This window comes from Alexandromys fortis, unplaced genomic scaffold, assembly GCF_014885135.2.
Source record: "Alexandromys fortis isolate MF-2015 unplaced genomic scaffold, M_Fortis_MF-2015_v1.1 scaffold_3, whole genome shotgun sequence".
NCBI classification, from domain to species: Eukaryota; Metazoa; Chordata; class Mammalia; order Rodentia; family Cricetidae; genus Alexandromys; species Alexandromys fortis.
The window spans coordinates 29,366,568-29,393,597 of record NW_026067909.1 but is presented as its reverse complement, the minus strand read 5'-3'; the positions used below and the strand labels follow the sequence as shown (position 1 = coordinate 29,393,597).

At 48.5% G+C, this 27,030-nt stretch overlaps 1 protein-coding gene across 5 annotated transcripts in view; it reads left to right on the top strand.

Moving 5' to 3' along the window:
• Positions 1–27,030, top strand: part of Arhgef7 (Rho guanine nucleotide exchange factor 7) — a 103,594-nt gene that overhangs the window by 16,495 nt on the left and 60,069 nt on the right. For all 5 annotated transcript variants that reach the window (XR_007590820.1, XM_050136914.1, XM_050136910.1 and 2 more), the window contains exon 2: positions 10,626–10,712. Coding sequence is in view for 4 of the 5 variants with exons in the window: in XM_050136914.1 (XP_049992871.1) it covers positions 10,626–10,712 (87 nt within the window). In the remaining variant the exon portion in view is untranslated. The remainder of the gene's footprint in view (positions 1–10,625; positions 10,713–27,030) is intronic.

The window sequence follows — 27,030 nt, the reverse complement described above, 5'->3', positions numbered from 1 at the left end:
CAGAACTTTTCCTGGGGATACACAACATCCTCGTCTACAGCCGAAGATAGGAAGCCCGCGACAGACCAGAGTACGGATACTCCCGACGTCTAAGTTGGTGGAACAGGGAGTCTATTGTAGCTCCTTACAGGAGTAAAAACGACTCAAAGACAGCTGAATCACATCACCAAAGCCCACCCCACATGGGTGACAGCTCACAAAAGCTGGAACCTGGAGCACACTGCACAGCCAGCAGACAGCTCAACAGGTCGGAGTGTGTTCTTTCCAGGTAGTTCAGTTTGTCCAAACCTCTTCCAGGCATTAGTTTCTTTCCTTTGCAGTTTGGCTTCTCCAAGGGTCTTCTTTGCAGCTTGAGTCCACATATCTGAGGGGGACTCTTAGTTTTTTTTTTTTTTTTTTTTTAAGATTTATTTATTTCTTACATATACACACACACACACACACACAATGTTCTGCCTGCATGTATGCCTTCAGGCCAGAAGAGGGCACCAGATCTCACTATGATGGTTGTAAGCCACTGCGTGGTTGCTAGGAATTGAAGTCAGGTTCTTTGACTTCAGGTTCTTAAGTGCTCTTAACCGCTGAGCATCGCTCCAGCCCGACTCTCAGTTTTTATTGCTTATCCTGGCAGGGAAGGGCTGGTGAATCTGGTCAGTTTCAGGGACTTCCTAAAGCTATTTTGAGTTATCTACCTTCCTGCTTAAGGAGCTTCCCTGCAGGATGGAGTGTTTCAGCCTCAGAGGAAACTTGCACAACCGCATGCCTGAGAGCTGGGAAACCGGGGTCAGCAGCCTCCAGCGGAAAGCATGCCTGTCACTACGGATGAGGTGGCGGTCTTTAGACAAAACCAAGGGGGTTGGTTCATTCTGTACGTCATTTGCCGTAGAGTTGTGTTTCCAAGGATATAGTTAAAGGATGCTTTAATGCTTACGTCAGAATGGTTTTGGTAAACCCACCGCTGAGCCTCCGTTGCCCAGTCCCGTCATAGCTGCCGGGTGCCGGTGCACACTGATGTCTAGACAATGACAGAGTCACCCAAGCACGTGTTTCTCAGGCTCTGGGCCATCAGTGTCACATTTGGGGGCTGCAGTCAAGCGGATTGTGCTATTTAGAGGCTTTTAGACACAGGTCCTTAATTTACTAATTTGCTGAAAAAATACATAATGTGCCTATCCATATCCTGTTCGGTTGTTTTTGTCCCTGTGGTACGTTGAATGAGAATGGCCCCCTTGGTCTCATGTATTTGAATGTTTGGTTCCCAGCTGGTGGACTGTTGAGGGAGAATTAGGAGGGGTGTCCTTATTGGAGGAGGTGTTGTCATTGGGGGTGAGGGTGAGATATGAGGTTTCATACGCCCATCCCAGGCTCAGTACATCTGACTTGGGGAGAAGATGTTAGCTCTCAGCTACTGCTCCAGCACTATGCTCCCCACCATGCTGGCCATGGACCCTAACCCTCTGAGACTGCATGCAAGCCCCCCCCCCCCATCAAATGCCTTCTTTGGTAGACTGCCTTGGCCATGGTGTGTCTTCACATCAACAGAATAGTAACAAAGATAGTCCCTCAGACTGTTTATTAAGCGGATGGAGCTTAGACTGTAAAGTTCAGGGAGGTACCCTGTAAAGTCCCTGCATCACATGTTTACCAGTGACCAGTGTTAAGGAGGAAAACGGAACATGCAGTTTGCATCAGGAAGTGGGGGTAGCTGTTCCTGAGATATGTCATTTGAACAGAAACTTGTCTGGATTCCCTGGAGGAGAGTGATGTGGCCAACAGGATAGTTATCCTAAAGGTCTTAAGGTAGCAGGGGCCTGGCCAGGCCCTGGAAGAGCAGGGCCAGCCTGAGTACACAGCAGCTGGCTGATGTCATCGAGGGGGGAGCCTGAACTGACCACACCAGCTGGAGGGGCCGGCTGTGATCAGACCTTTTCAGATCTGCTTGAGGCTTCCAGAAACGTTGAGCAGAGAGTACAGCGAGTCCCCGTTGTCCCCCGTTGTCCCCGTTGTCCCCCGTTGTCCCCCACAGCCTTCTCCATCTCAGCATCGCCCGTAGGCTTTGATGCAAGCCGACAGCCAACATCAAATTAAATGGAGAGAAACTCAAAGCGATTCCACTAAAATCAGGAGCAAACAAGGCCGTCCACTCCATTTCTCTCCAATTTAGCACTTGAAGTGCTAGCTAGAGCAGTAAGACAGCTGAAGGAGATCAAGGGGATACAAATTGGAAAGAAAGAAGTCAAAGAATCACCATTAACCGATGATATAATAGTATATATACATAAACAACCCCAAAAATTCTACCAGGGAACTCCTACAGCTGATGAACACCTTCAGTGAAGTGGCTGGATACAATATGAACTCAAAAAAAAAAAAGTCAGTATCTCTCCTAAATATAAATGGGCTGAGAAAATATTAGGGAAACAACACCCTCCCCAATAGCCACAGATAATATAAAATATCTTAAGAGATAACTCTAACCAAGCAAGTGAAAGACTTGTATATAACAAGAACTTCAATTCTTTGAATAAAGAAATTGAAGAAGATATCAGAAGTTTGGAAAGATCTCCCATGCTTATGGATAGGTAGGATTAACATAGTAAAAATGTCAATCTTACCAAAAGCAACCTACAGATTCAATGCAATGCCCATGTAAATCCCCATGCAATTCTTTACAGACCTCGAAAACGCAATACTCAACTTCATATGAAAAAACAAAATACCCAGGATAACTAAAACAATACTGAAAACAAAAGAACTTCAGGAGGTCTCACCATCCCTCATTTTAAGTCATACTACGGAGCTATAGTAAAAACAAAACAAACAAACAAACAAAAAGCCCTCATTGGTATAAAAACATTGGTATTGGTATAAAAACAGACATGCTTACTGATGGAATTGGATTGAAGACCCCCCCAATTTTTTTCCTTCCTTCCTTCCTTCCTTCCTTCCTTCCTTCCTTCCTTCCTTTCTTTCTTTCTTTCTTTCTTTCATTTTTTTTCTTTTTTTCCAAAGAAGCCAGAAATATACAATGGAAAAGAGAAAGCGTCTTCACAAACGGTGTGTGTCTAACTGGAGCTATTTGTTCTCTAATTGCTGAGTTTTTAAGAGTTCCTCGTATACTTAGGATATCGATCTTTTGTTATTTTATGGGTTTGAGTGTTTTGCCTGCACTCTGTGCATCACTTGTGTGCAGTGCCCTCAGAGGTCAGAGAGGGTATCGGATCCCCTGGAACTGGAAGGTGCTGGGACTCAAACCTGGGTTCCCTTCTAGAGCAGCCAGTGCTCCCAATGCTGAGACATCTCTCCAACCCCAGGGTACAGGTCTTGGATTGGATGCATGTTTTGCAAATGCCTTCTCCAGCTTGTGGCTTGTCTTTCATTCTCCCTAAGGATCTGGCTTTTTCTTTAAGTGCTGTGGGTGCTTTGAAGAATTCTGGGCAGAGGGTTGAGGTTGGCGACAGTCAAGTGATAAGCAAGGGATGTCTCAGTGATGGAAACATGGACAGAAGAAACGGCCCGTGTGTGCGCTGGCAACCTTACTCTTTAAACTAAATTTAACTTTTTTGGTTTTTCAAGACAGGGTTTCTCTGTGTAACAGCCTTGGCTCTCCTGGAACTCATTTTATAGACCAGGCTGGCCTCAAACTCACAGATCCGCATGACTCTGCCTCCCAGTTGCTGGGATTAAAGGCACGGGCTTTTAATTAAACTGCGTGGGATTCATTTTTAACCAATGAAGGTCAATTTTTCTAAGTGCGTTTCTGAAAAAAATCAGCCCTCTAGGCTGCTTCCCCTCGGGTTCTCTCCCAGCTGTGCCCTTCTTACTTCAGACACGCTGTGCTGACCTGAGGTTCAGGAGCCAGTGGTCTTTAATCAGCCCTTTGTCACCCCTGACACTAGTGAAGTTCCAGCTGGCCTTGGTTCTGTCCCGCAAGGGGGTGGGTTCATTTCCAAGCATGCCAGGCCAGTGTCACTTCCCACCCTTCTCATCCCGGCCCTCCTCCAGGGCAGGGCCCCTCAGCTATTTATAGAGACGCACTTTACTTCACACACCCTCAGCTGTTGCCAGCTCCTGGTCAGCCATCTTTCTGAGGACCTCTGTGGATCTGAGTGTCTCTTGTCCGTTGCATGCCTGGCCCTTCAAAGTCCCTGTGAGCAAAGGCACAATGAGGTTGCCTCCTTGGATGCTGAAGATACTCTGAGCTTGGCAAATATGGCTCTGACAGGCCTTGCCCTTCTCCCCAGTTCCCTCTGCCTTGCTAAAAACTGTTAGATTACATTCCTAAAACTAGCCACCAAGGTCTAGTCCCTTATTTTGCCACTTCCTTCTCTTGAGGCTGACTACCAAGAGCCCCCTTTGACTCACCTAATTAACATGCCCAATTAAAGTTAAGGGCCTCATCTTAACATGGGCTTTCCCCTTGTACCTTTATAAACTGCTATTTGCATAGGGCCGTGTCTGTCTTCTCTCTGTCTCCAGAGACAGTCCTTTGTCAGCTCCTCTCCCTTGTTTCCTCCTCCTTCTCCCTCATCTTCTATCTCCTGTTTTTGTCTATGATTCCCTCTCCTCTGTCGCTCTGGGGCAAACAAATCTCCTTTGTGCTGAGAACTTGGTCTTGGGGGGGTCCTGAGCTGATATCAGTCCTTTCAGAAGCTGCTTGATCTCCCCCTCTCCCTCCCCACCCCCTCCTCACACACAGACACACATACACACGCACACAATCATAATGATGATAATAAAAGCAAAGATGGTTATTCATCCAGCAGAAATGGGAACAAATGAAGGAGTCTGTGGGGATCCCCTGCTATCACTGCTAGCGGTAATGTGGAGATCATGGTGGGACAGTCCTTCAGAAGCAAGTATGAGTAGCTGAGGCAAACCAAATGACACCAAACACTGTTGAGGATGTCTGAGGACAAGGTGTGTGCCTGCCCTGGTGTGCTTGACCAAAGGGGTTACTGGTGAGAGGTGTCTGCACGCCTCATCCCTTCACTTTCTTGGAGTTTTCCCAGCAGGCTAAGTGAGCTCACACTGCGGATTAGCGCTTGTGTTATCTTTTCCATCACTGTGATAAACAAAGTCAATCCTAGTGATGAAGGGTTTGTTTTGGTCTGAAGTTTAAGGCCACAGTCCCTCGTGGTGCAGACGCTGTGAGAGCAGGAGCCCCTCGGCTGTGGTGGCCAGAGCAGAAGGCGGCTGGTCACACCGTGTCTGCAGTTCAGGAAGTAGGGAGATGGATTTGGGTTTTCCTTTTCTCCTCCCCCTCTTTTTACTCAGTCTGACATCTCAGACTGGTACTCCACATGTTCAAGGTGGGTGTCTTCTCACCTCAGGGTCGCCTTTGTGGAAACACCTCTCTGTATATGTCCAGAGGTTTGAATAGTGAGTGAATCTAAATGTCATCAAGTTGACAAATCAGGTTAATCACCACAACATCTTTCTCTAAGTGGCCAAGGCTTTGTACTATAGATCACATGGAGACTTAGAAGGTTTATCAGTGCCACTTTAAGATACCACAAGAGAAGAAACAGACATGAAAGGATCCCATATAGCATAGACATGGAGGAAGGAAGCAGAGACCGGAGAGATGGTTCAGAGGTTCAGAGTGCTCACTGCTCTTGCAGAGGACCCAGATTTGGTCTCCAGCACCCACACAGTCACCTGTAACTCCAGTTTTAAGGGATCCTGACACCTTCTGTCCAGTGAGAACACTGTACACACAGGATGCACATAAACTTATACAGGCACACACTCATACACACCAATTAAACAAATGCACCCTTTAAAAGAGAGGAAGCAGTCAGCCTCTTAGGTGACCATATGCCATCCCATCACTTATGGGCATCCACTAAGCCACGCCCACAAGGACAGATGACAAGATAGGACTACTCAGTATGAGCAGCCTCAGTCAAGGGAAGCCTCTGACCACAGACTTGGTTTGACCTATGACTCTTCTCAGCTTTTCTGCCTAAAAATTTCTGAATGGAGAAGAGTGGCTTTCACGGAGGAGTTGAGTGAACCCTCACAATGGCTTATCTGGCCACATGGATCTCAAGGTAGGAAGCTGTCCTTCCCAAGTGTCTTTCACTTGACAGTTTACACTCTGTGGACTGTTTATATAGCATTTCTGGGAGAATGCTCTTCTGAGTCATGTGATCAGTGTTTTATCTCTAAATATTTTCTTATCCATTTTTGGCATGCCTGGTGGTAGCCAGCTCTCTGAGGGGCTGGACATGCTGTAGGGTTGGGGGAACCAGGTCACTCTGGATGTGGCTGACTTAAGCAGCGTGCAATGGTTTGTCCCCCAGTGTGTCACATCCCTGGCTTTTCTGAGTTAGGGTGGGACTGGAAGCTGCATGTTTCTCTCTGCTATTGCTGGCTTTAGTCTGGCCAGTTTTATACAATCGGAAAAGATTTAGTCTTTCTGATGGTGGAGGTAGCATTCCATCTGGGAACTGAGATTTGAAATATATTGGGAACAAAAAGCAAAAGAAAAATTACATTATGAAAGGCTCACACTTTTCCCAATAAACTTCCTTGCTACGGCACATATTTTTGGGAAGGACTTTATTGGTAGTTAGCCACCAAATCTCGGAGCTCTCCACTCACTGGCTTTGCAGTGGAATTGGGGGAATGGTCTGTAGACTGCCCGGGGCCCTACTCACATGCAGTTCACCCACGCTGTGCCGTGCCAGAGGGGAAGCAGAGTGATGGGAGGAGTGGGACCCTGATGCAGCCTAGCTGGGCTAACAGGGAAGCTGCAGGGATGGAGTGGTGAGCTGGAAAGTGTGAAACGGACTCCAGAGGTAAACGCAGGGTTCCCTTCTCAGTCTGGAGTGACAGATCTGCTCCACAAGAATCCTTCCCTGTGTGGGGTGGCTTTGTACTTGAAGGCAGTTTATGACAGGGAAGGCATGCTGACCTGAGGGGAAGGGTTGCAGGTTGGGGTTGTCATTGTCCATTCCCTAGTTTATTTAGTGATGAGGTACAGTAAGTGCACAGTCAGAAGAAAGCTCTGCCTTGCATTCCTGGGGGCACTGCTGTGGGCACTGCTTGCAGGTAATGCATGTTTTCCTGGGCACTCACACACAACTCTATCAGAAAACTGAGTGCTGTTCACACTGTATGCTCTGTTTCTTGTTGGCTATATAAAGACGGCTACAAGGTCTTGCTCTGTACCCCAGTCTAACCTTAAACTCAGTCTCCTGCCCCTCCCTCCTGTGCTGCCGCCACAGGCTTCAGCGTCACTGCACTGTCTCAGGTGCTGTGTGGTGGCCCATCTTACGGAAGCATCATAGTGTCTACTGATTTTGTTTTTCTGGTTATCTGTTTCCAGCGGCCACCGGAAGCTCTCCAGGTTAGGGTCTTTGGAGAAAATGGGCAACACTAGACAAATAAGGCTGGAAGAGCTCGTTTGTGAAGTGAGTACCTAAGAAGCCATTACTCCCCTAGGCCTGTAGGGACGATGGGGAGCAGGGTTCCTGGAGTGAGCATGAAATAAACTCCAGAGCTGGCCTTCAAAATATCCGGCATGTGGTGTGAATGCTTAGCAAGAGGCTTTCAGGGGTGGGGACCCTGTGTTATGTTTGTTGATTCCTGGGTACCAATGTGATGTTACTAAGTGCAGAACTTGGGTGAGATGCTCCCAGCTCTGTCACTTAGCACCGTCACCTAGCACCAGTAGTACATCATGGAGCCAGTGCCACCAGTGTCCATTTCCTGCCAGGACCTCCGCTGGCTGAACCCCCTCACGGTCAGAGAGCAGGGCCTGAGAGACATATGCTGGCTGATGAAGCCTGCAGCAGAGAGCTTGAGGCAGGGCGTGTCAACTCTGAGTGAAATAAGAGCTCCTTCCCTCTGCTGTTTTCTCCAGCTTTCCCTCAGGAAGGTTTCTGCACTCACTTCAACCCACACGATTAAGTTAAGTTATTGGGTGCACAGGTGCTCATCGGCTATTTACTGAGAGATGGCAGAGGCTTGGCATTAGGGCTGGATGTCTGGCAGAGCTGAGGTGCGCTCCAGCAAGTCTTGCCCTGTGGTGGAAGGCACAGAGAAACAGGGCTCAGAGAAGTGATCTTCCCCACTGGGTGCAAGATTATTGATGACGGAGCGGGACCTTTGCTCTGGAGTTGGGAGCTTTAGGGAGCCTCAGTGACTCCATGTTGGAGAAAACGGGACATTCCTTTTCTGGCAGCTTAATTCACTCTCTAGGTCCTGGTCCTGGTGTCCTGAGCACCTTGCAGGAACTTCAGGCCTCTGGCAGTTCTTATGGCCAAGTGTTCTGGGCATCAGAGTCAGGTAGGGGCTTTGTGCAGTTAGAACCCCTAGACAGGGAAAGCTGGGTAATGGGTTGTTGCTGTGGCAGCATGGGCAACTTTTTCCTTTGATCTCGGTTGCTCAGGCAGCAAGCCCCCTGGCTGCTCACAGCCTTGCTGACCTGCCTGTCCTGCCTTCTCATACAGCTTGCTCACAAACGCCTCAAACACTGTCCAACTGTCTGTCTGAGGCAGCTGCCTTTGCTGGCACTTTGTTGAGACTATGGGGGAGGGGGCTGGCTGCCCTCAGCCAGAAGCAGCTGGTGAAGAGTGGAGGAGACTCTGGACTCTGGTTTCAGCATTACTTGGTGGCCAGTTTTCATATCAGACACACTTGAACCAAATATTGAGCGTAAAAGCCATTTCTTTGAAAACCAGAGGTTTCAAGATGATTTCTGATTAGCTCCTGGTAAAAAGCTTGCAAGTTATTATCGTGGAGAATCTGGATGTGACCAGGGCAGAGCAAGTGGTTAGGTCTCTTGTTCTGGAGTGCACGCAGAGCCCTTTGCTTGGTGGCCTTGCTTAGGAAACAAACGGCTGTGAGCATTCTTACGTGGGGCTTTTGGTGGATATGTTTTCTCCTGGGGAAACAACTTTCAGACTCACAATGTTATCTAATCATTTTTATTGGTCATCATCTCAAGGATCCACATTTTGCTGCTTTTCCTTCTTCTCCATAGCTTCATCAGACACATTCAATATTGGCTTAGCGCCTTCTGGAACAGCCTGGTCCAGGGACACATCTCTGCTTTCTGTGTGGACATTCTATATTGTTCACTCACAGACAACAGCACTGTAACTCAATGCCCAATCTAACGTAGACTTTTTCTTCTTCTGTAAAACACGTCACTATCCCCGTGACCTTCTGGACTCTGGTAGCACGTTAGCATGTTTGGAGGCATTAAAACAGTGAAGCTGCCAGCTAAAGTACGTAAGCAGACAAACATGGCACTAGACGTGAAAAAATGGCATCTGCTCACAGTTTGAGAATTAAAGCAAGTGAGCATGGCTCTGCTCATTTGGAGCAGGGAATGCGCACAAAAAGCAACTTGTCGATGAGAATGTGCTGTTTTCCTGGGGTTAAATGTAAAAGTTAACAAATAAATCTGTGATGACTTTATGGATGGGTCTCTTGCAAAAGGAAACAAACAAACGAAGACAATGTGGAGGGCCTTTTGTTCCTAAGAACATTTCGGCTGAGGGACTCATCACTTGGTATTTCTGAACACCCAAGCACTTTGCAGAGACCACTGTATTCCCGGGAGAAGTGGATGGAGGTTGTGACTTCTTATAAAAAAACCATCTTGACTATTTTCAGTGCGAAAATTCTGGATGATGATTTAAACACCAACATTTGATTCTTCTAATCCGCTTCAAAAAATCTTACTTTCTGAATCCTGAGATTTAAAAACGTTAAGAATTAAAAACCTTTTTGATGGATTTGAGTCTTCCTTCGATTGGTCATAGTCACGGGTTCTGTTCCTGTTTCCCTTGGTGCCAAGCACGGTCGGGTGCATAACGTAACACATGTGGCAAGGGTGGCAGAATGCCGGCCACTGCTCAGGGTGCAGGCTAGGGACACCAGCCTTCTCCGATGCCTCACCCACGCTAGCCTGTTATACCCACACTAGCCTGCTATTCTGGTTCATCATTCACAAATCACACGGCCTGTGCTTAGGAAGAGAAATCATGGCACTTTCGTGCCGACTTGCAGAATTCGTTGTTTTAAGCGATGGCTTTAGAATTAAAAGCACACCTTCCAGGAGCCTAGGTCGGACAGGGCGGACGTCCTCTCAAACCTCCTTGGGGCTGCTCGAGCAGCAGAGGCAGAGTTCTGTACATTGAGGACGAGGTCGGGAAGCAGCACGCAAGGGATGGGAGCCCACCGTGGGGGAGAGGAGGTGGCGCGAGTTGGGCCGGAGCGGGGATCTGGAGGAGGCAGGGCCGGAACAGGGCCAGGAGGTGGCGCGCGTGGTCGAGGAATCCGGGCCAGGGAGTAGGGGGGCGTGCGTGAGGCGGAAGCCGGGCCTAGAGGGGCTGGAGGGCGCGGGAGGCGGGTGTGTGTGTGTGCGGGGAGGGGGGGGTGTGGAGAGTCGGGCGGGAAAGGAGGAGGGCGCGCGTGGGGGCCGGAGCAGGGCTGGGGAAAAAGTAGCAGCGGCGGCAGATTTCCGCACCCGCGGGGGCGCGGTTTGACGGCGTCACTTCCGGTAGGGCGCACTTCCGGGTGCGGGCAGGGGGCGGAGATTGGTGCAGCCCAAGGTAGGGAGCGGATGAGGCGTCCGGCCCGCTCAGCGACGCTGTGTGTTGCAGGTCTACCCGGAGCCGCGGAACGAGAGCGAGTGCCTGAGCAACATCCGCGAGTTCCTGCGCGCCTGCGGGGCATCCCTGCGCCTGGAGGTGGGTGAGCGCGGGGCCGGGCCGGGCCGGGGCGGGGTGGGGGAGGCCGGGGTCAGGGCGAGCCGGGGGTCGGGTCGGAGTCTCGGCGCCTGTCGCTGTCTGGGGCGACCGCTCCTCCCCGCCGGCTCCCTGCCCGTGGTCCCGGGAAGCAGCGTCTCGATGTCTCCTCGTGGCCCGCGGGTGGATCCCACCACACCTTGTGATGGTTTCCACGAGAACCAGTGGGTTCTCTGGCTCATGTGCAGGTGGCACACGTTGGACATCCCCGCTGGCCGGCGACACCTGTCCCAGCCCTGAAAGCTGCCTTTCGGAATTACCCAGCGTCGTACCCAGGTCGGACTCGGCCCTCAGTAGGTGGTCAGGCCAGGTCCAGGCTCAGAGGACAAGGGCCAAACCCCCTCCTGATCTCACGCCCTCGTCTGCTGCTCTGCAGGCCCGAAATTAGGCGGTGTGCCTGGATTCTCGAACCGTAATGCTTACGTTAGAAAACTCATGAGGTTTGAGACTGGGGTTTGTAAAGCCTGCTTCTGGGGGTAACTCCTCGGGGTTGTCTATTCCGTTCTGCTTGCTGCTTCGTGCTGAACACTCTTTGTGGCCGTTCAGTGGCCGCTCTCCAGGGATGTCGCTCTTTCCTTATTTTTCTTCCTGGGCAGTGCGGTAGCTGTAGAAAACTGGCTTTGCTTTTAGAGCGCTTGCTAGGATCGCTCAGGTGGATGAGCTTGCGGCCACTTCTGTGTTAAAATCTTGTTATCTCTGTTTGCAAGCTCACCGTGTGAAAGGGTGGTAATACCACATGGCACCCCGACCCGGTGATGACCCAGTATAGCGTTCCTTTCTGGGTAGGACAGTCTTCTTCTGTTTTTCCTGGGAGGAATTGCAGAAGTCATCCCAATTACGTTTGGGAAGTGTATTTAATTGAAATTGGACACACAGCGATTTATGGTGATTAAAGTGTCCCTGTTTTTATTAATTTATCTTTGATGTACTCGAGGAAATTGCTGCAGGTAATTGGGTAGTGGCTGGGATGATTTCAGAAAGCCTCACAGCTCTTTAAAGATGGGATATTGGTGTCCTTCGGGTACCACCCTTGTCATTTTAATGACTTAACTTCCTTATTGGACTAGAGAGCACTTTTTACTTCATCTTGACCTTTGTCATGGGGGAGTTCATTCCTGCCATGCTCCCAGGTACCAGTGTAAATTGTAAGAAATCGCTGTAAAGGAATCGAACGTGACACTCTTGTTTTCAGCTTTCCGAAGGTGGGTCGCTGTGAGGACTTTATGGTTCTGAGTTTGCCCAGAGATGCCTCACAGCCACACCTGGACCTGGCTCAGGCACCTCGAACATCACTTGAGACATAGCAGGTCCTTGCTAAGCCTTAGTTACCGTGGGGATGAGCCTGAAGTTGCACTTGGGATAACCAGTGAGTTTCCCCTTGATGGGGCGGGGAGGACCAATTATGTCATTCTGTGCTGATTTTGAAGAGTAAATATTTTTTCCAGTTACTCAATAGTATAGTAGGGGAAAATACAAGATTCTTTCAAGGTCAGTGTATCACACTTCAGATTTATAATTACCCCAGGAGATAATAAAAACAAAACAACACATGCAAAAACCTTAATCTTTTTTTTTTTTAAAGGAAGTTTCTGGAGAAAAGAATGGCTTTAACTCAGCTATCTGTTTGTAACTCTGTGTGAGGGCAGAGGCCTCTACAGGTAAAGCCCTAGTGTCCTGCACACAGACACAGGGAGAGACCTAGTGTCCTGCACACAGACACAGGGAGAGACCTAGTGTCCTGCACACAGACACAGGGAGAGATCCAGGATTGTGCCCTTGAGCAATTCTAGGACTTACACATTTAATTTCCACCAAATTCTCAAAGAAGGGAGACAGAAAACATTTTAAAATTGCAAATGGTAAACAAAACAGCTTAAATTTCCAAGTTAGCTTTTGTTCTTAATACTAAATATCAAGGTTTTTTTCTTTCTTTCCTCAAGAGGTTGTTTTAGGCAGAATCGTGTTGGTAAGAAAGACTGTCTAGCTCACTCCAGTTTAAGCTCCTAGTGATTTCTTTAAGGAAAAGAAATTGAACATTTTGTTACCAGATTGGTTGTTTTTAAGCTTGTATTGCATATATTTATTTCTGTGTATTTGCTTACGTCTTCCAGTGTGCCACGGTGCTTGTTTGGAGGTCAGAGGTCAGCTAGTGAGAGTTGGTTCTCTCCTTCCATTATCTGAGTCCCAGGGATGGAATATCTCAGGCTTAGTGGTCATGCCCTTACCATCTTGTTGGCCTCTGGTTTTTTTTTTTTTTTTTTTTTTTTTACAACTTCTTTTTCCACCAACCATATACTTTAAAAATTCTGGGGTAGCTGCCAGGGAGATGGTTTACTCAGCACAGCGCTCGGTGTTCAAGCACAAGGAGCCGGGAAAAAGCCAGGAGTGGGGTTGTGCTCGGCATCATAGAGGTACGGTTCTGAGGCAGTGAGATTCCCTGGGGATTTCTGGCTAGATAGTCAAGCCAGTTTGGCAAGCTCCAGGTTCAGGTAGAGACCTTGTCTCAAAAAATAAGGTTGAGACTGATTGACAGAAGATGGTCAGTGTTTATTTCTGGCCTCCACACATGTACGTGTGTGTGTGTGTGTGTGTGTGAACTTGCATATGTTAACATGCTTGACATATGCACATACACACATACATTTTTTCTGATTTGCGCAGAAAACTGGTCACAGCTGTGCCAGTTTCTTTCTATTTGTATCTCAAAAAAAAAAGTGATGGTGATGCTGATGCTCGGTGTTGTGATAAGAAACACTGCAGTGAATCGGGAGACAAGTCATGACGTTGTAGCGCATTTCCCTGCAGTTCCACAGGAGAGGAAACAACTGCAGAGGTGTAGAATTTCTCTCTCTCTCTCTCTCTCTCTTTTGTTCTGTTCTCAGATTGTGGTCCCAAATGTGTTAGATGTATTTGTTGATGGTCACAGTATATTAGCTGTCAAGATTTTCTTACCCAGTAACGTTACTTAATTAGGCACCCGAAATGTATTGAGACAGATAACCTGCACCTGTTCAGAGCAGAGGCTGCCTTCCTCAGGAAGAGTGGCTTCCCCGTCACCAGAGATGCCTCAGTGGTTAGAGCACTGGCTGCTCTTCAGAGGATCCGGATTAAATTCTAAGCACCGACATGGTGGCTCACAGCCATCTGTAACTCTAGTTCCAAGAAATCTGATGCCTCTTCTGACCTCTGTAGGCACACATACATGGTGCACAGACATACATGAGGCAAAACACCCATGAACATGAAATAGTAACTTTTAAAAAACCCTAAAGTTAAGGCCATATGAATCCAGTTCTAATGGTATCTTATATAGCTTAGTCCATGTCATAATACACAGCGTCAGGGATGTTAGCAGCAAAGTTACAAAATGCAACAGTGAACTCAGATTTAGTTGTTCATCAGAGGACTAGCTAGTGTTCCCAGTGTTTATGTGCATTGCTTTTTATTAGGAATTTTGAAAAGTTGGAATTTAGCACTATTATAAATAAGCATATTTAAGGTCATTTTCTAAAGTCCACGTTGAAATTAGGAAGTGGGAGCTATGCTTGGCTGTGAGCTTCCCTGGCAGAGTCCTCTGCCCAGATGGCACTGGCCTTTCCAAGGCCAGAGAGAGCTGGGTATAAATGAGGAACTGACAGATAGGCAATGTGTCGCCAGGGCGCTCCTGGAGAGCTGACACTACCTCCAGTACTATTATTTACTCTGGAAAGGAAAATCAGGCTCAGGTGCGATTTCCCCTGGTGGGCAAGGAGGATTTCAGGGAGCCTGTTCAGTGAGGCCTGCCACCGCACTTTTTTTCTCCAGCCAGTTTTGGCTCCGCTGTGTGGGACCTGGAAGGGATGATGACCCACCGCTGTTAACCTTCCTACTTTTTTCACACATCTGTGAATATAAGATTCCATTCCTATAGACAGAAACATTCATTAAAATCTTAATGTATCAGTCATTGGAGGCCTAGGAGATTCAGAACAGACATGGCTTCCCTCCTCACTCTTGGACATTTTGGTTAGTACATTTGGTTTTTCAGGTCAGTAGAGATTAAAATGTAGATTATCTGTTGGCATATAGTTTGCTTCACTGGCTAGTTCCTTTTGTTTTATTTTCTTTTTTGGGGGGAGGGAGAAGTTCTGAGACAAGGTTTCTCTGTATAACAGTCCTGGCTGTCGGGGAACTCTCTCTGTAGACCAGGCTGGCCTTGAACTCTCGGAGATCTGCCTGCCTCTGCTTCCTGAGTGCTGGGATTAAAGGCGTGCATCATCACCACCTGGCACAAGCTAGTTTCTTGTTTTGTGTGTGTGTGTGTGTGTGTGTGTGTGTGTGTGTGTGTGTCTGGTGTACCATGGTGCTTCAGATATGTGACTATGTCACAGGGTGATTAAGTCAAGCTAATCGCCATTTGTCAGCACCACAGGTGTTTTTTGTGATGAGAACATTTTAAATTTTTTTATAGCACCTTCCCGTGTCTGCCGTCAGTAGTTGCTGCCACCAAGTCCCACCAAGACTCTCTGTCCTACTTAGACTTTGTCCCCTCTGACCAACATCCTCCCATTGCTCTGTCCTTCCTCCTGTCCCCTGGTGACTGCCATCTTGTACTTTTATTAGTTCATATGAGTGAGGCCGTGCTTTGTTGGTCTTTGGTGACTGGCTTTACAAGTGGCTCTCCAGGTTCATCCGTGCAGTCACTGTGATGTGATTTCATTTCTCCTTTTTACACTAATAGTAATAGCAATGTCCCATTGCTCATATGTATCTTGTTTTCGTACATCTGTCCATCTCAGGTGGTTTCCATTTTGTGGCTGTTGTGAACACTCTTGAAGTATATAGAGAACACACGTTTCTCTAACATTCTCTCAGTGTCTTTGGATATACGTCTGGTACTGGGATTGCTGGGCCACAGGCTAACTTTTAGTTTTCTGGAGGACGTCTCTTATCAATTTCTGTAATGCACTGACTAGCTTACATCCCACCAGCCAGGGTTCAAGGATTCCATCTCTTCACATTTTACCAGCAGTTAGCTTTTATGTTTTTGATAGACATTCTAAAGGTGAGAGGTGATAGTTTATTGTGGTTTTCCTTGGCATTTCTTTGCTGTTAGCAATGTTGAATGTTATAAAAAAAATAGCTGTTGGTTATCCTTATGCTTTTTGAGAAATATCTATAGAGAAAATGTTCTAGGTGCCGTTTTCACTTCCTGGTGTGTTGTGGACACCAGCTCCTTTCCAGATGCATGGCGTACTGCTCTCTCTCTCACTCTGTCCGTTGGGAAGTGGGTGTGTTGATGCTAGCCTCTTGCGTGTGCTGCTAGAAACACAGGGGTTAGCAGCCAGCACCGTGGAGAGTGCCAGGCAGGCCCGAAGAGCTGAGTAGGAGCAGGGCCAGTTACAACCAGCAGCATTTTCTGTGCTTTAAGCCGTGGTGGATATTGTGCTTTCAAATTGCTTAGCAGTCTGTGTGTGTTGCAAAAAGCTCAGGAAATAGAGAATTGCGGAAAAAAAATACATGATACTGCCATCTAGAGATGGCTTAGTAATCTTTCATTAGTAGTTTAGCTGCTTTAGTAATTTTTTCATTGCACACATGCAGATAGCTTTAGAGACCCCTGACACAGCAGCATATATGTTCTGTAATATACTTTAGCATGATATGGTGGCAGTGTGTCCATTTCCTCATGCCTCGCGTTTGTCTCTTGATTTCAGTGACTGCCTCTTGGAGGCCAGTAATCCTTGTTGAGTGTGGACATGCTTTTCAGTTGTCACTGCTGTGGACAGTGGCTCAGGTGAAAAGCTGTTTTTTCCTCTGTGCTAGTTCTATTAGCCTTGACTGTCATGGTAGGTGGGAATTCATGCAGGCTTTCAACAGCTGTCGCCACCCCTTCTCTGGTGACTCACAGCACTGACCTGTCAGCAGCATGTGAGAGTGCCTTCAGGCTGCCCTGCAATTCCTCGTAACTGTTAGAGGCTCTTTCCCTCCAGAGAAGTGGGCCTCCATGGTACAGTGTGGTTTCTCTTGTATGTCTGGCTTGAATCTGGTAAACTGAGGTAAGAATGAGGCACCGTCAGTTCCTGTGGCTGACTTGAGACTGAGACCGTGGAAGAAAAGCAGCCCTGGGAACAGGTTGAAGCTGGAACTCTGCGGATCTTCCTTCCAGCCTGGCATGGGTTACCAGTGGGGCACTCCACAGGCGGAGGTCCAGAGCCCCAGCTGAAAGCAGGCTTGCAGCTGCTTCAAGGGTGGAAGGCTGGGCTCCTTCAAGTGAGGTTTTTTCCCTGCCTTCGTGTTGAAAGAGTTCCAAAGGACTTCCGTCTCCAGTGCTGTAATGGGCCAGGCTGACTTAGGAAGTTAAAGTGAGGGTCTCGGAAGGGGATTACTCATCTCTGACTCCTCTTTCCATAAGAGTGAGCTCATGAGTGGCCTGTGTAATACTGTAGATGCAAGGAACTTGCCATGCCGGTGAGTTTTAGGTAGTAGAGCTGACGGAGAGATAATGCTGTCACTTCACCTGTTCTTTGGGAGGGAGAGGGTAGTTGGAATGCTGGACAGAGCCGACAATAATTCTGTTTCTGTGAATTCCCAAAACTAGTTGTGGTGGTTTGAAACATGATTCTAATGGTTCTTAATAATAAAAACCCAGAGTCAGATATCAGAGAAGCGGAGCCCCGCCACTAGAGAGTTCTTACCTCTACTAATACTTGGACCAGTGGCGACCCTGTCTCTGAATCCTCAGACTGCTGCTGTCTCTACAAAACCCCAGACTAAATCCTCAGACTACATCTGAGTTCCTGTTTCCTCCCACCTTATAGTCCCCTCCCCCCTCCCTCCCCCCCCCCCCCCCCCCCCCCCCCCCCCCCCCCCCCCCCCCCCCCCCCCCCCCCCCCCCCCCCCCCCCCNCCCCCCCCCCCCCCCCCCCCCCCCCCCCCCCTCTCTCTCTCTCTCTCTCTCTCTCTCTCTGCCATATCACTCCTGTCTCTACTTCCCTAGTGCTGGGATCACCTTTGTGTGAGCTCGGTTTCTCTTTTAGGTTGATTCAATTTCCTGTAGCCCAGGGTGACCTTGAATTTACAGAGATTACCTGCCTCTTTCCTGAGTGCTGGGATTAAAGGTGTGTGCCACCATTGCCTGGCCTCTGTGACTAACTAGTGACTTAGCTTTGCACTCTAGTCTTCAGGTAAGCTTTGTTAGATTATAAACAAAATATCACTACATTTGTTTGAATGAAACTATCACCCATAATCACCAAGCATATGTATGTTTGAATTCATGGTCCCCAGTTGTTGAAACAGTTTGGAAGGCATTATGAGGCATGGCCTTGTTGGAGGAAGTGTGTCACTGGGGGTGGGCTTTGCACTTTCAAAGTCTTGCCTGGTTGGTGGCTCATACCTTCAACCCCAGCACTTGGTAGGCATAGAGCTCTGAGTTCAAGGCTAGCCTGGTCTACAGAGAGTTCCAGGACTACACAGAGAAACCCTGTCTTGAAACAAACAAAAAGCTAGCCCAAAATAAACAAAAACCTTGTATCATTCCAAGTGTGTTCCCCTTTTCTCTCCTACTTGTGGATCAAGACACGAGGTCTCAGCTCTTCTGCTTCCATGGCTTAGCTCTGATATCATGGACTCTTAACGCTCTGACATTTTAAGTCCATTTGAATTCTGTCTTTTGTAAGTTAGGTTATGGTGTTTTGTTACAGCGATTTAAATGTAACCAAGACACTAATCATGTCTGCTAAGAAGTTTCAAAGTTAAATGCACAAAGTTCAAATATTTTCTTGAAAAGAAATTTTTAATTCTTATTTATCTTTTGATTCTTCCACCTAGTGAGCGGTATGACTATTAAGTTTGGAATTCCTGGCTAATGGGAATCCACCCCCACTGATGTAATAAGCCAATCAAACTGAATTAATAAATCCAGGTTTATTCTGAGCAAAGCATTCTTGGGCGGTGCCAGGGGAAGTTGAAGAGACCACAAGGGGAACCCATGAGGTAGGGGCTTTTAATGCCCTCAGGGGTGGAGCCACCAAGGACAGGCTTTCTGGTAGGGGCAGAGTCTGGACTGAGACAGCTCCAGGGGAGGGGGCTTGGGGTGTAGCCCCCACCGGAACAGTAACCTCAGCCAGCATCTGGTTCCCTGTGTCCGGCGGTGTAGGAGAGCTGAAGTAGTCTAGAGCAGTGACAGGCCCAGAACGTCTGTGCTTTTGGTGGAGTTTAAAGGCCTCTGTGTATTTCTAGAGTCCAGGCATTTCCCTCTTACCCGTCTTTCTGTGTGAGCTTTGAATGTCACTAGATTGTGGCTGTGCAGAGTAGTTGGGTCATCTGTGGCATGGTGGTTGGTTTGGTTTTAAATGTCAACTTGCCACTACCTAAAAACTCACCTGAGAAGAGCCAGTGAGGAATTATCTACATTAAGCTGACCTGGAATATGTCTGTGGGGATTATATTGATTATTGATTGGGAGAAGCGTCTGGAATGAACCCTGAACTCACGACTGAAGAAAGCTAACTGGGCGTAACTAGGGAGTGCAGTTCCATGTGTTTCTCTTGGCTTGTGAATGTGATGTGGCTAGCTGCTCGAGTTCCTGCCTTGACTTCCTCCTCAGGGATGACTGTAATTTGTAAGCTAAATAAACCCTTCCTCCTTGTCTTGGTCAGTGTTCTATTGCTGTGAAGAGACACCATAACCATGGCAACTCTTAGAAAAGCATTTAATTGGGGCTGGCCTACATTTCATAGGTTTAGCTCATCATCGTCATGGAGGGGAGCATGGCAGCATGCGGGCAGACATGGTGCTGGGGAAGGAGCTGGGAGTTCCACATCTGCATCTGCAGACAGCTGGAAGAGAGAGTCACAGGGCCTGGCTTGGGCTTTTGAAACCTGAAAGCCCACCCCAGTGAGACACTTCCTCCCACAAGGCCACACCTCCTAACAGTGCTGCTCCCTAGTTACCAAGCACTCCAATCTGAGAGCCTGTGGGCCCTTGTTACTCAAACTGCCACACCCCCTAAGTTGCTTTTGCCAGGATATTTTGTCCCAGCAGCAGAAATGAAACTATTATACATGGGCTGCTGTTGACCCCAGCTTCTCAGTTCATAAAATAGGAAGTGGAAAGGGGCTATCGAATAGATGGCTGTGTTTAGAGCACTTGCCGCTCTTGCAGAGGACCCGGGTCTGTTTGTCAGCACCACAGGGCAGCTCTCAGCCACCCACCACTCCAGTTCCAGGGGATTTGATGTCCTCTTCTGCACTCCTGGGGCACTGTCCAGACACATACTCGGGTCAGACACTCACAGTTAAAATAAAGAGGTTGAGTGGAGAGCCACTGTAGAGGTCTGTACTTTGTCATCTGCTTGTTGTGAGTGCCCATTGTCCTAGCTTTACAGAGTCCACACTGATGGGGATATTCACAGTAAACAGCAGCTGTTGTGTGACAGACTTGTCGTGGAGCAATACAACATACACAGGTGTTTATTCACCCCAGATAAGGTTTTCATGTCAGTCAAAAGTCCAGTTTGGTGAATCAATGAATTTATTGGGGTTACTTACAGGCATATGGGCGAGGGGTTAACTTACAGGAGCAGAAATGACTCAAAGAAGAATGTTGTATCACCAGAACCCACTCCTGTATAGAAGTCTAGAGCACACTGTACAGCCTGCACATGGCTCAGCAAGTTGGAGAATATCCTTTCCAGGTAGTTTAGCTGGCCTGAGCCTTGTCCACTTTGGGTCAGCTTTGCAGCTTGGCTTGTCTGAGAGTGACTCCACCTGCTTTCCTGCTAATATGCTAATATGGGAGGGAGGAGCCTAGTGAATGTGGTCAATTTCAGGGACTTTCTGAAGCTATTCTGAATTGTTTACTTCCTGTCTTAATTGAGCTTCGCTGCAGGATGGTGTGTTTGACCCCCTCTTTGGAACATCTTGTTGTTGGACCTCTTTGTAAACATTCTGTCCTAAAATACCTTGTTGTTTCACCTTCTCTGTCCCATGCCTTAACAAATTTTCCTCCAGAGAAAGCTGCTACATTACATGAACCAATGGGGAGAGTCCTGAGGATGGCCTGATTTAGGAGAAGACAGTGGGGATCAAGGGGTGACAGAGCATTCTGGGAGTGGAGAGGTTCCAGGTAAGGCCCAAGGATTGGAGCTTTCCATGATCTTTGCCTCAGAAAACTCTGTGTGAAGGAAAGGGAGCGCCCACTGCAGGGTGGCTTGTGTAGACGGCCCAGTGGAACTGTTCTGTTGTCTGAAGCCGGCTCAGTGTTGAGTGAGTGTGTGAGTTTGGGAAGGCCTCCCTGCTCTGTTTGCATCCTTCCTGCTGCAGGTGCATTGATCTGGCCTCTCTAGACCTTTCCCTGGCTGTAGACCCCCCATTGCAGCCTTTAGCAGGGAGGGTACTGTCCCTGTCTGTGGATGAACATGAGGCACGCATGCCAAGGCTAGGTAGGGAGTCTGGCCTTGGGTTTGCTTTTCTTTAGGACTCATGCCTCTTCTCTAAGGACCATGGCAGGAGTGAGGTGTGGGTTTATTATAATTGTGGAGAAACTGGGGTGCTGGAATGTAGTCCACGTTCCTGGCCCTTTAGAGTTGAGTTCCTAGTCTTCTGTGGCTTGCTGCAGGTGTCAGATGAGCTGCTGTAGTCCTGCGTTTGGCTTTGAAGTCTGCAGGACAGTGTCTGTCCCTGGAAAGGTCTGAGTAGTGTACAACCTCCCATTCAGTGGTCTCTCCCCAGTTTGTCTCCCTGCCTTCTCCCTGTGCTGGCTGTTCTGCTGCTCTGACACCTGTGACTTGGGCCACTTTCCTGCCTGTGACCCGAGACATTGTGTCAGGCTGGGCCTATCCAAGAGCTGGCCTGAGTGGACTGGTCTCTGTAAAGACTATCACCTCTTGGCTTCTGTCCTCTTGGACCTTTGAGTTCTAATAGTGTCCTCCTGTTGGAGACATCCATGATGATCAGTGACTTGTGACCTGTGCTAGGAGTTATAGCTTCACAGTGTCAGCTCCTTGACACCTCCCCTGCTCTTGAGAAGTGGCATTAGTGCCTAGAAACTGAGACACGGAGAGGTCAGGGACAGAGCTGTGGCCCTGGCCAGTGATTATTCTGCCTTCTTGTACCTGTGCTTGGAGCAGCCTGTCTTCTCTGACGAGTGCAGACTGTCTCCAGTGCCGCTCCTCCCTTCTTTCTGGGTGCTTTAGGCTATCTGTGTGTCTGTGGCTCCTTGAACATGTGTCATTGCTTGTGGATCACTAAGTAGACATTTGTTGAACTGGCAAAAACTCCACAAAGTGTCCTTACAGCAGTCTTGTGGAACTGTTAGGGACCATGGGGTGTCCAACTAGGGGACTGGGATCCTTGAGCATTTCTCAGGAACTGTGGGGGCCATCCAGAGGCCTTAGGGTGCTGTCTGAGACAAATGGTGGGGGTTCAGTTGCATGGTGTCTGTTACCTCAGTTTTCCTCCTCTTCCTTCCCCATGCACTCCTTTATTTTGTCCTTAGAACTACAGAAGTTTAGTTTCATTCTCTGAGAGCCTTGCTGCATAAACGGTTGCAGATCAAGGGTGTCTGTCAGATGGTTTGTGTGAACTCTGACTTGTCTCCAGTGGGTGCTGTCAGCCTGGCATATGGGCATCAGTGTGAGAGGACAGATGGCTGGTAGATGGCTCTGTGCCACTTGCTGCCTGGTACTGAGTCCTGGTTTTGGTGCTGGCTTCCTTGTGGAAGGATGCCCAGGTCCTAGCGACCTTGAGGTCCTGCAGATTGAGAAATGGTAGAAGTTTCAGAGTTGGAGGGCCCTGGGCATGGTTAGGAACTGTACCTGGCACATTTTGCAGTTCTGGGGGAAGAGGGACTGAGGAGGTCCCAGGCAGCAGCAGGATGGAGGACTACCCATTGTGCAGCCTTTTCCTTTGGCCTGTTGCTTCTGCTCTGAGCTACTAGGGAAATGCCTACAGCCGTTTCAGGTCCTGTGCAGGGCAAGGTGCCCCTTCAGTCCTTACTATCGGAGGCTTGGGGGAATTCTGGGAAGGTTGACATACAAAAGGGAGAAGTCCACAAAGAGTTCTGAACTGAACTGTCTCCATCTCATAGGAAGCTCAGCTGAGCTCAGTTTGGTGTCCAGTGAACAGGCATGTAGGCAGTTTTTGGCATGGGGTGAGTTGTGTACCTCTGAGCCTTCAGGTAGGAGTGCAGGTTTCAGGCCAGGCTGTGGCTGTCACAGGTAATGCTGCTGCTGTGCTGGTGGCTTGTCTGGACTGGCTCATTTGACCACGTGGGCCTGGGAACCTTCCTGGGAAAGCTTCTCAGTCTTGGGCGGTGTCACTGCACCAGGGTAGGTAAGGACCAGGCATTCATATGTGAAGTATGTTTTATCCTGTATACATTAGATCACATGGGTGGACCAGGTGTTCATATGTGAAGTATGTTTTATCCTGTATATATTAGATCACATGGGTGGACCAGGCGTTGTATGGGAAACATGCTTTATCCTGCTACATTAGGTCACTTGGGAGTTTTTCAGGGATGCTCAGGGTTGGCTAAACAGTAGGAAAATGCTTCACTGAGAATTGTGCTTTTTTCCTCCTTGGTCCTGTGGCAAATGAAACAGTGATAGCCATGACAGCTGGGCGGCTGTGGGATGAAGCTTTAGATGCACAGGCGTGGCTGGGAGCCCTGAAATAGGGTGACTGCTGTCTCTGTGGGAACCCTGTAGGTACTCATGGTGGCCTTTCACCTTGTCCCCCTGGTTACTTCCTGTCTCTTATCATATCTTATCACCACCCTTCCCCATCGTGGAACGCAGAGCTGTGTGCAAGCTGAGTGGATGCTGCTGTCTCACAGAGTTCGATCCTCAGCCCCTCCCACCTTCCCTAAATCTGGTCAGGCGGGTTTCCTTTTGATTGTCCTTTAGTCGTCACGTTGCTGTTTGCCTTTGGAAAGAAACCTAGGCGATTGTCTGGTTGGATGGGGAAACCCTCTCTCTCTTTGACAGCTCCTTGTCCTGCATCTTTTTGTCTCTGAGTGTCCTTTGTGCTCTGGGAACCAGCAGAGGACAGGTTCCCACTGAGTAAGTGAGACAAAAGCCAAACCCTCACACTGTGTTTGGACGTGAAGTCTAGATGAGTATGTCTTAAAAATAACTACCCAGAACACACGTGTCTGCCCAAATTTTTATCAGTCTGTATTGATGTTTTCTCTTGTAGTTAGGGACCCTCATGGTGTGCATTGATTCCTGTGGCCTGTACTATTCTCCCCCAGAGAATGGTAGGCTCACTCCTCTGTAGGGCCTTACAGGTGAGGGAGGCTCATAACCTGGTGGGCTTCAGTGTGTGGGGCTTTACAGAGGCCGAAGTCTTGGAAAGCGCTGATGTGTTTGGTGTTTAGAGCTCACCAACTTGTCTCTTAAACCTGAGTGTGCTGAGGGGCATAGATGGCACACGTGACCCAGCTGGGGAAGGACCCACTGACTTCACAGGAGTACCAAAGAGTGGCAAGGCTTGGTGGCCTAGAGCAGGAGTGAGGAACACGCTTCTTCCCAGCTGTGGCTCCACAGAACTGGGCCCACCTGGCTGCCCAGCTTGAGTTGTAGGGAAGTGAGCTGTGACTCTGCCATCCTGGGCGGGCAGGCTGCTGGACCTTCTGGGATGGCTCCCTGCCTAGGCTGGCAGGAGGATTAGTGCTTTCCTTTCCACCTCGAGAGGTTAGATGTGGTGAGGGGATGCTAGACGCTTCCTGCCCTGTTCTCCGTGGAGAGTTTCTTACGGCAGAAACTCGAGCAGCTGCTGGAACGCCTTTACTACGGCCCTGGGCCTTAGTGCCTGTCTGGTGCTGGTGCTCTGCATCTTGTTTTCTCTCTGCGAGTTTCTACGTGCTGGTTCATTTTATCTTGCTAAGCTTTCACACCACATTACAGGCCCAGTGATGCTTCTGAGTTCTGGTGCATGTGCTGGACTGTGGATGCGGCTTTCATCGTTCCCAGGCCACTTAGCGTGTTCAGATGTGCACCTTGTTCTCAAGGGGACATGCTGTATTCCTGTTTCGAAGGGGCTGAGTAAAGGTCATGTATCATTTACCCTGTCATGCCTCTTCAGTTTCTTTTAACAAAGAACTGTTCCCTCACCTTTATCATTTATGACATGGAATCTTTGTTTTTTTTTTAATGTTCTTTACAATTTTATGCATATAGTATACTTTGACAGTGTTCCCCCATTGTCCTCTCTTATCTCTTTTTCCTCCCACTAAGCCCTTCCCAGCAAGTCCCATGTCCTCCTCTGATGTCTTTTCCCTGTGTCTGACTGTGTTTAACTAGGGTTGCTTGCATAAGTGTAGGTGGGGAGTTATGTGAGCAAGGGTGGCTTACACTGACCAAACCACAAGGAACTACAACTCTTCTTCCCCTAGCAACTATTCTGCCTTCACCTCCTCCGGGAGGGCTGGGCCCTTGTGCACCCCTCCTTTCATCCACGACGGAATGCTGAAGTCCCAGTCTTGTACACACACATAGCTGCCTCTGACTTCATGAATGTAGACACTCACGCCATGTTCAGAAGACACCGTGTCACAGCACTCCTCCCGTTCTCTGGCTCTTAATTCTTCCCTTCTCCTGTTCTGCAGTGTTCCCTGGGCCTTGGAGGCGATGGTATAGATGTTCTGTTTAGGGCTGAGCACTCCGTCGCCATGCATTCTTAGCACTTGATATGAGTCTCCGTATTTGTGGTCGCCTGCTGTAAATAGGCTGAGAACAGCACTAATCTATGGGTACAAACCCAATATTTATAGGGCAGGTTTTTGCCATGCTCATAAAGCAAGACAGCAGAAGGAGGACCCATATTTCCCTCTCCCCATTTCACCCCTAGCTTTGGGCAAGGTTTGCAGTAACAGGCACATATCCCCCTGTGGAAAAGGCCTAAAACCTAGGCAGACAAGAGTTGGTTACCGCTCTGTCTGCAGATTGGTACTTTTCTCTGTTAGCTGACTGGAAAGCATCTTCTGTGTAAGACACCTCTGCACAGTTCCAGCTTGGTTTCTGTCACTTACTTTTATTTTTTTGACAAGAGTCTTACTGTGTAGCCCATTTTGGCCTTGACTTGAGATGCTTCTGCCTTATCTCTCCCTGCCCCTTGCAGGGGTTCAGATTACAGTTGTGTGTCATTATGTCTGGTTAGATGTATACCTGGGTGTCATTTGATTCTAGTTAAATAATTTTGGCAAGAATTCTGCATGAAGGTGTTCTAATTTCTTCCCACAGCATTTGTGAGAGGACATTTATTGTCCGCTCCTCTGTCTCTGGGGTGCTGAGTTAGCACTCAGAGTTTTTGTGGTGCGGGAGCCTTTCCCTTGGTACTGGGCACGTCATCTTATTAGCACTCTACCTGTGCTGTTCCCAGGTGTCTGTCTGACCCTGCTGGCCACCTGTGCTTCTGTCGTCTTCCACTTTGGTAGTTGCTATTTGGAATCAGACCCTTGGGTTTGAGGCTGCCCTTGGGATATTAAGTTCTAGTCTGCTCTTGTACAGTACATCAGACGTTGGTGAGTGGAGCTGGTGACATCAGGCTAGAAGGTTGTGTGGAAGAGAAGACACTCCCTTGCTTCCAGAACCAGTTGTCTGTGTACACACTCATCACTTCTGATCTCTGTGTCACTTTTTCCTTTTATGCAGTTTTTTTTTTTTTGTTTTTGTTTTTGTTTTTGTTTTTTCGAGACAGGGTTTCTCTGTGGCTTTGGAGCCTGTCCTGGCACTAGCTCTGTAGACCAGGGTGGTCTCGAACTCACAGAGATCCGCCTGCCTCTGCCTCCCGAGTGCTGGGATTAAAGGCGTGCGCCACCATTGCCAGGCTTATGCAGATTTTTTATTGGGCACATCAGTCTGACCTAGACTGGAGCTCTGAACTCATGTGGCCTCAGGTGTAAAAGGAGAACTGCTGACCCGCAGGAAGGGAAGACACAGGGCAGGCATGTGCTTCACGTGGGAGGAGTATCCTGGCAGCTGAGGGCTAGGCACCGCTGCTTCCTCCTTGTGTCTGCTGCGGGACTTGTGTGGCGTTGCCGCTACTCTGCCTCGTGAGCGTGCTGAAGGGCAGAGATGTGATCTTGTGCCTGTGGATGGTGTATACCCAGTGGTACATTGACGTGTTAGTGCGTTTCCAGAGCCGCTGTCTGGAGTTATCTGCTCCCACAGGAGCGGTGGGCATGCTCTCAGCAGCTGGCTTGTGAGGGTCAACTGTGTGCTTGTTTGAGGGAGAGATTCTCCTTCCCTGTACCGGAAGGAATGGTTGAATGTT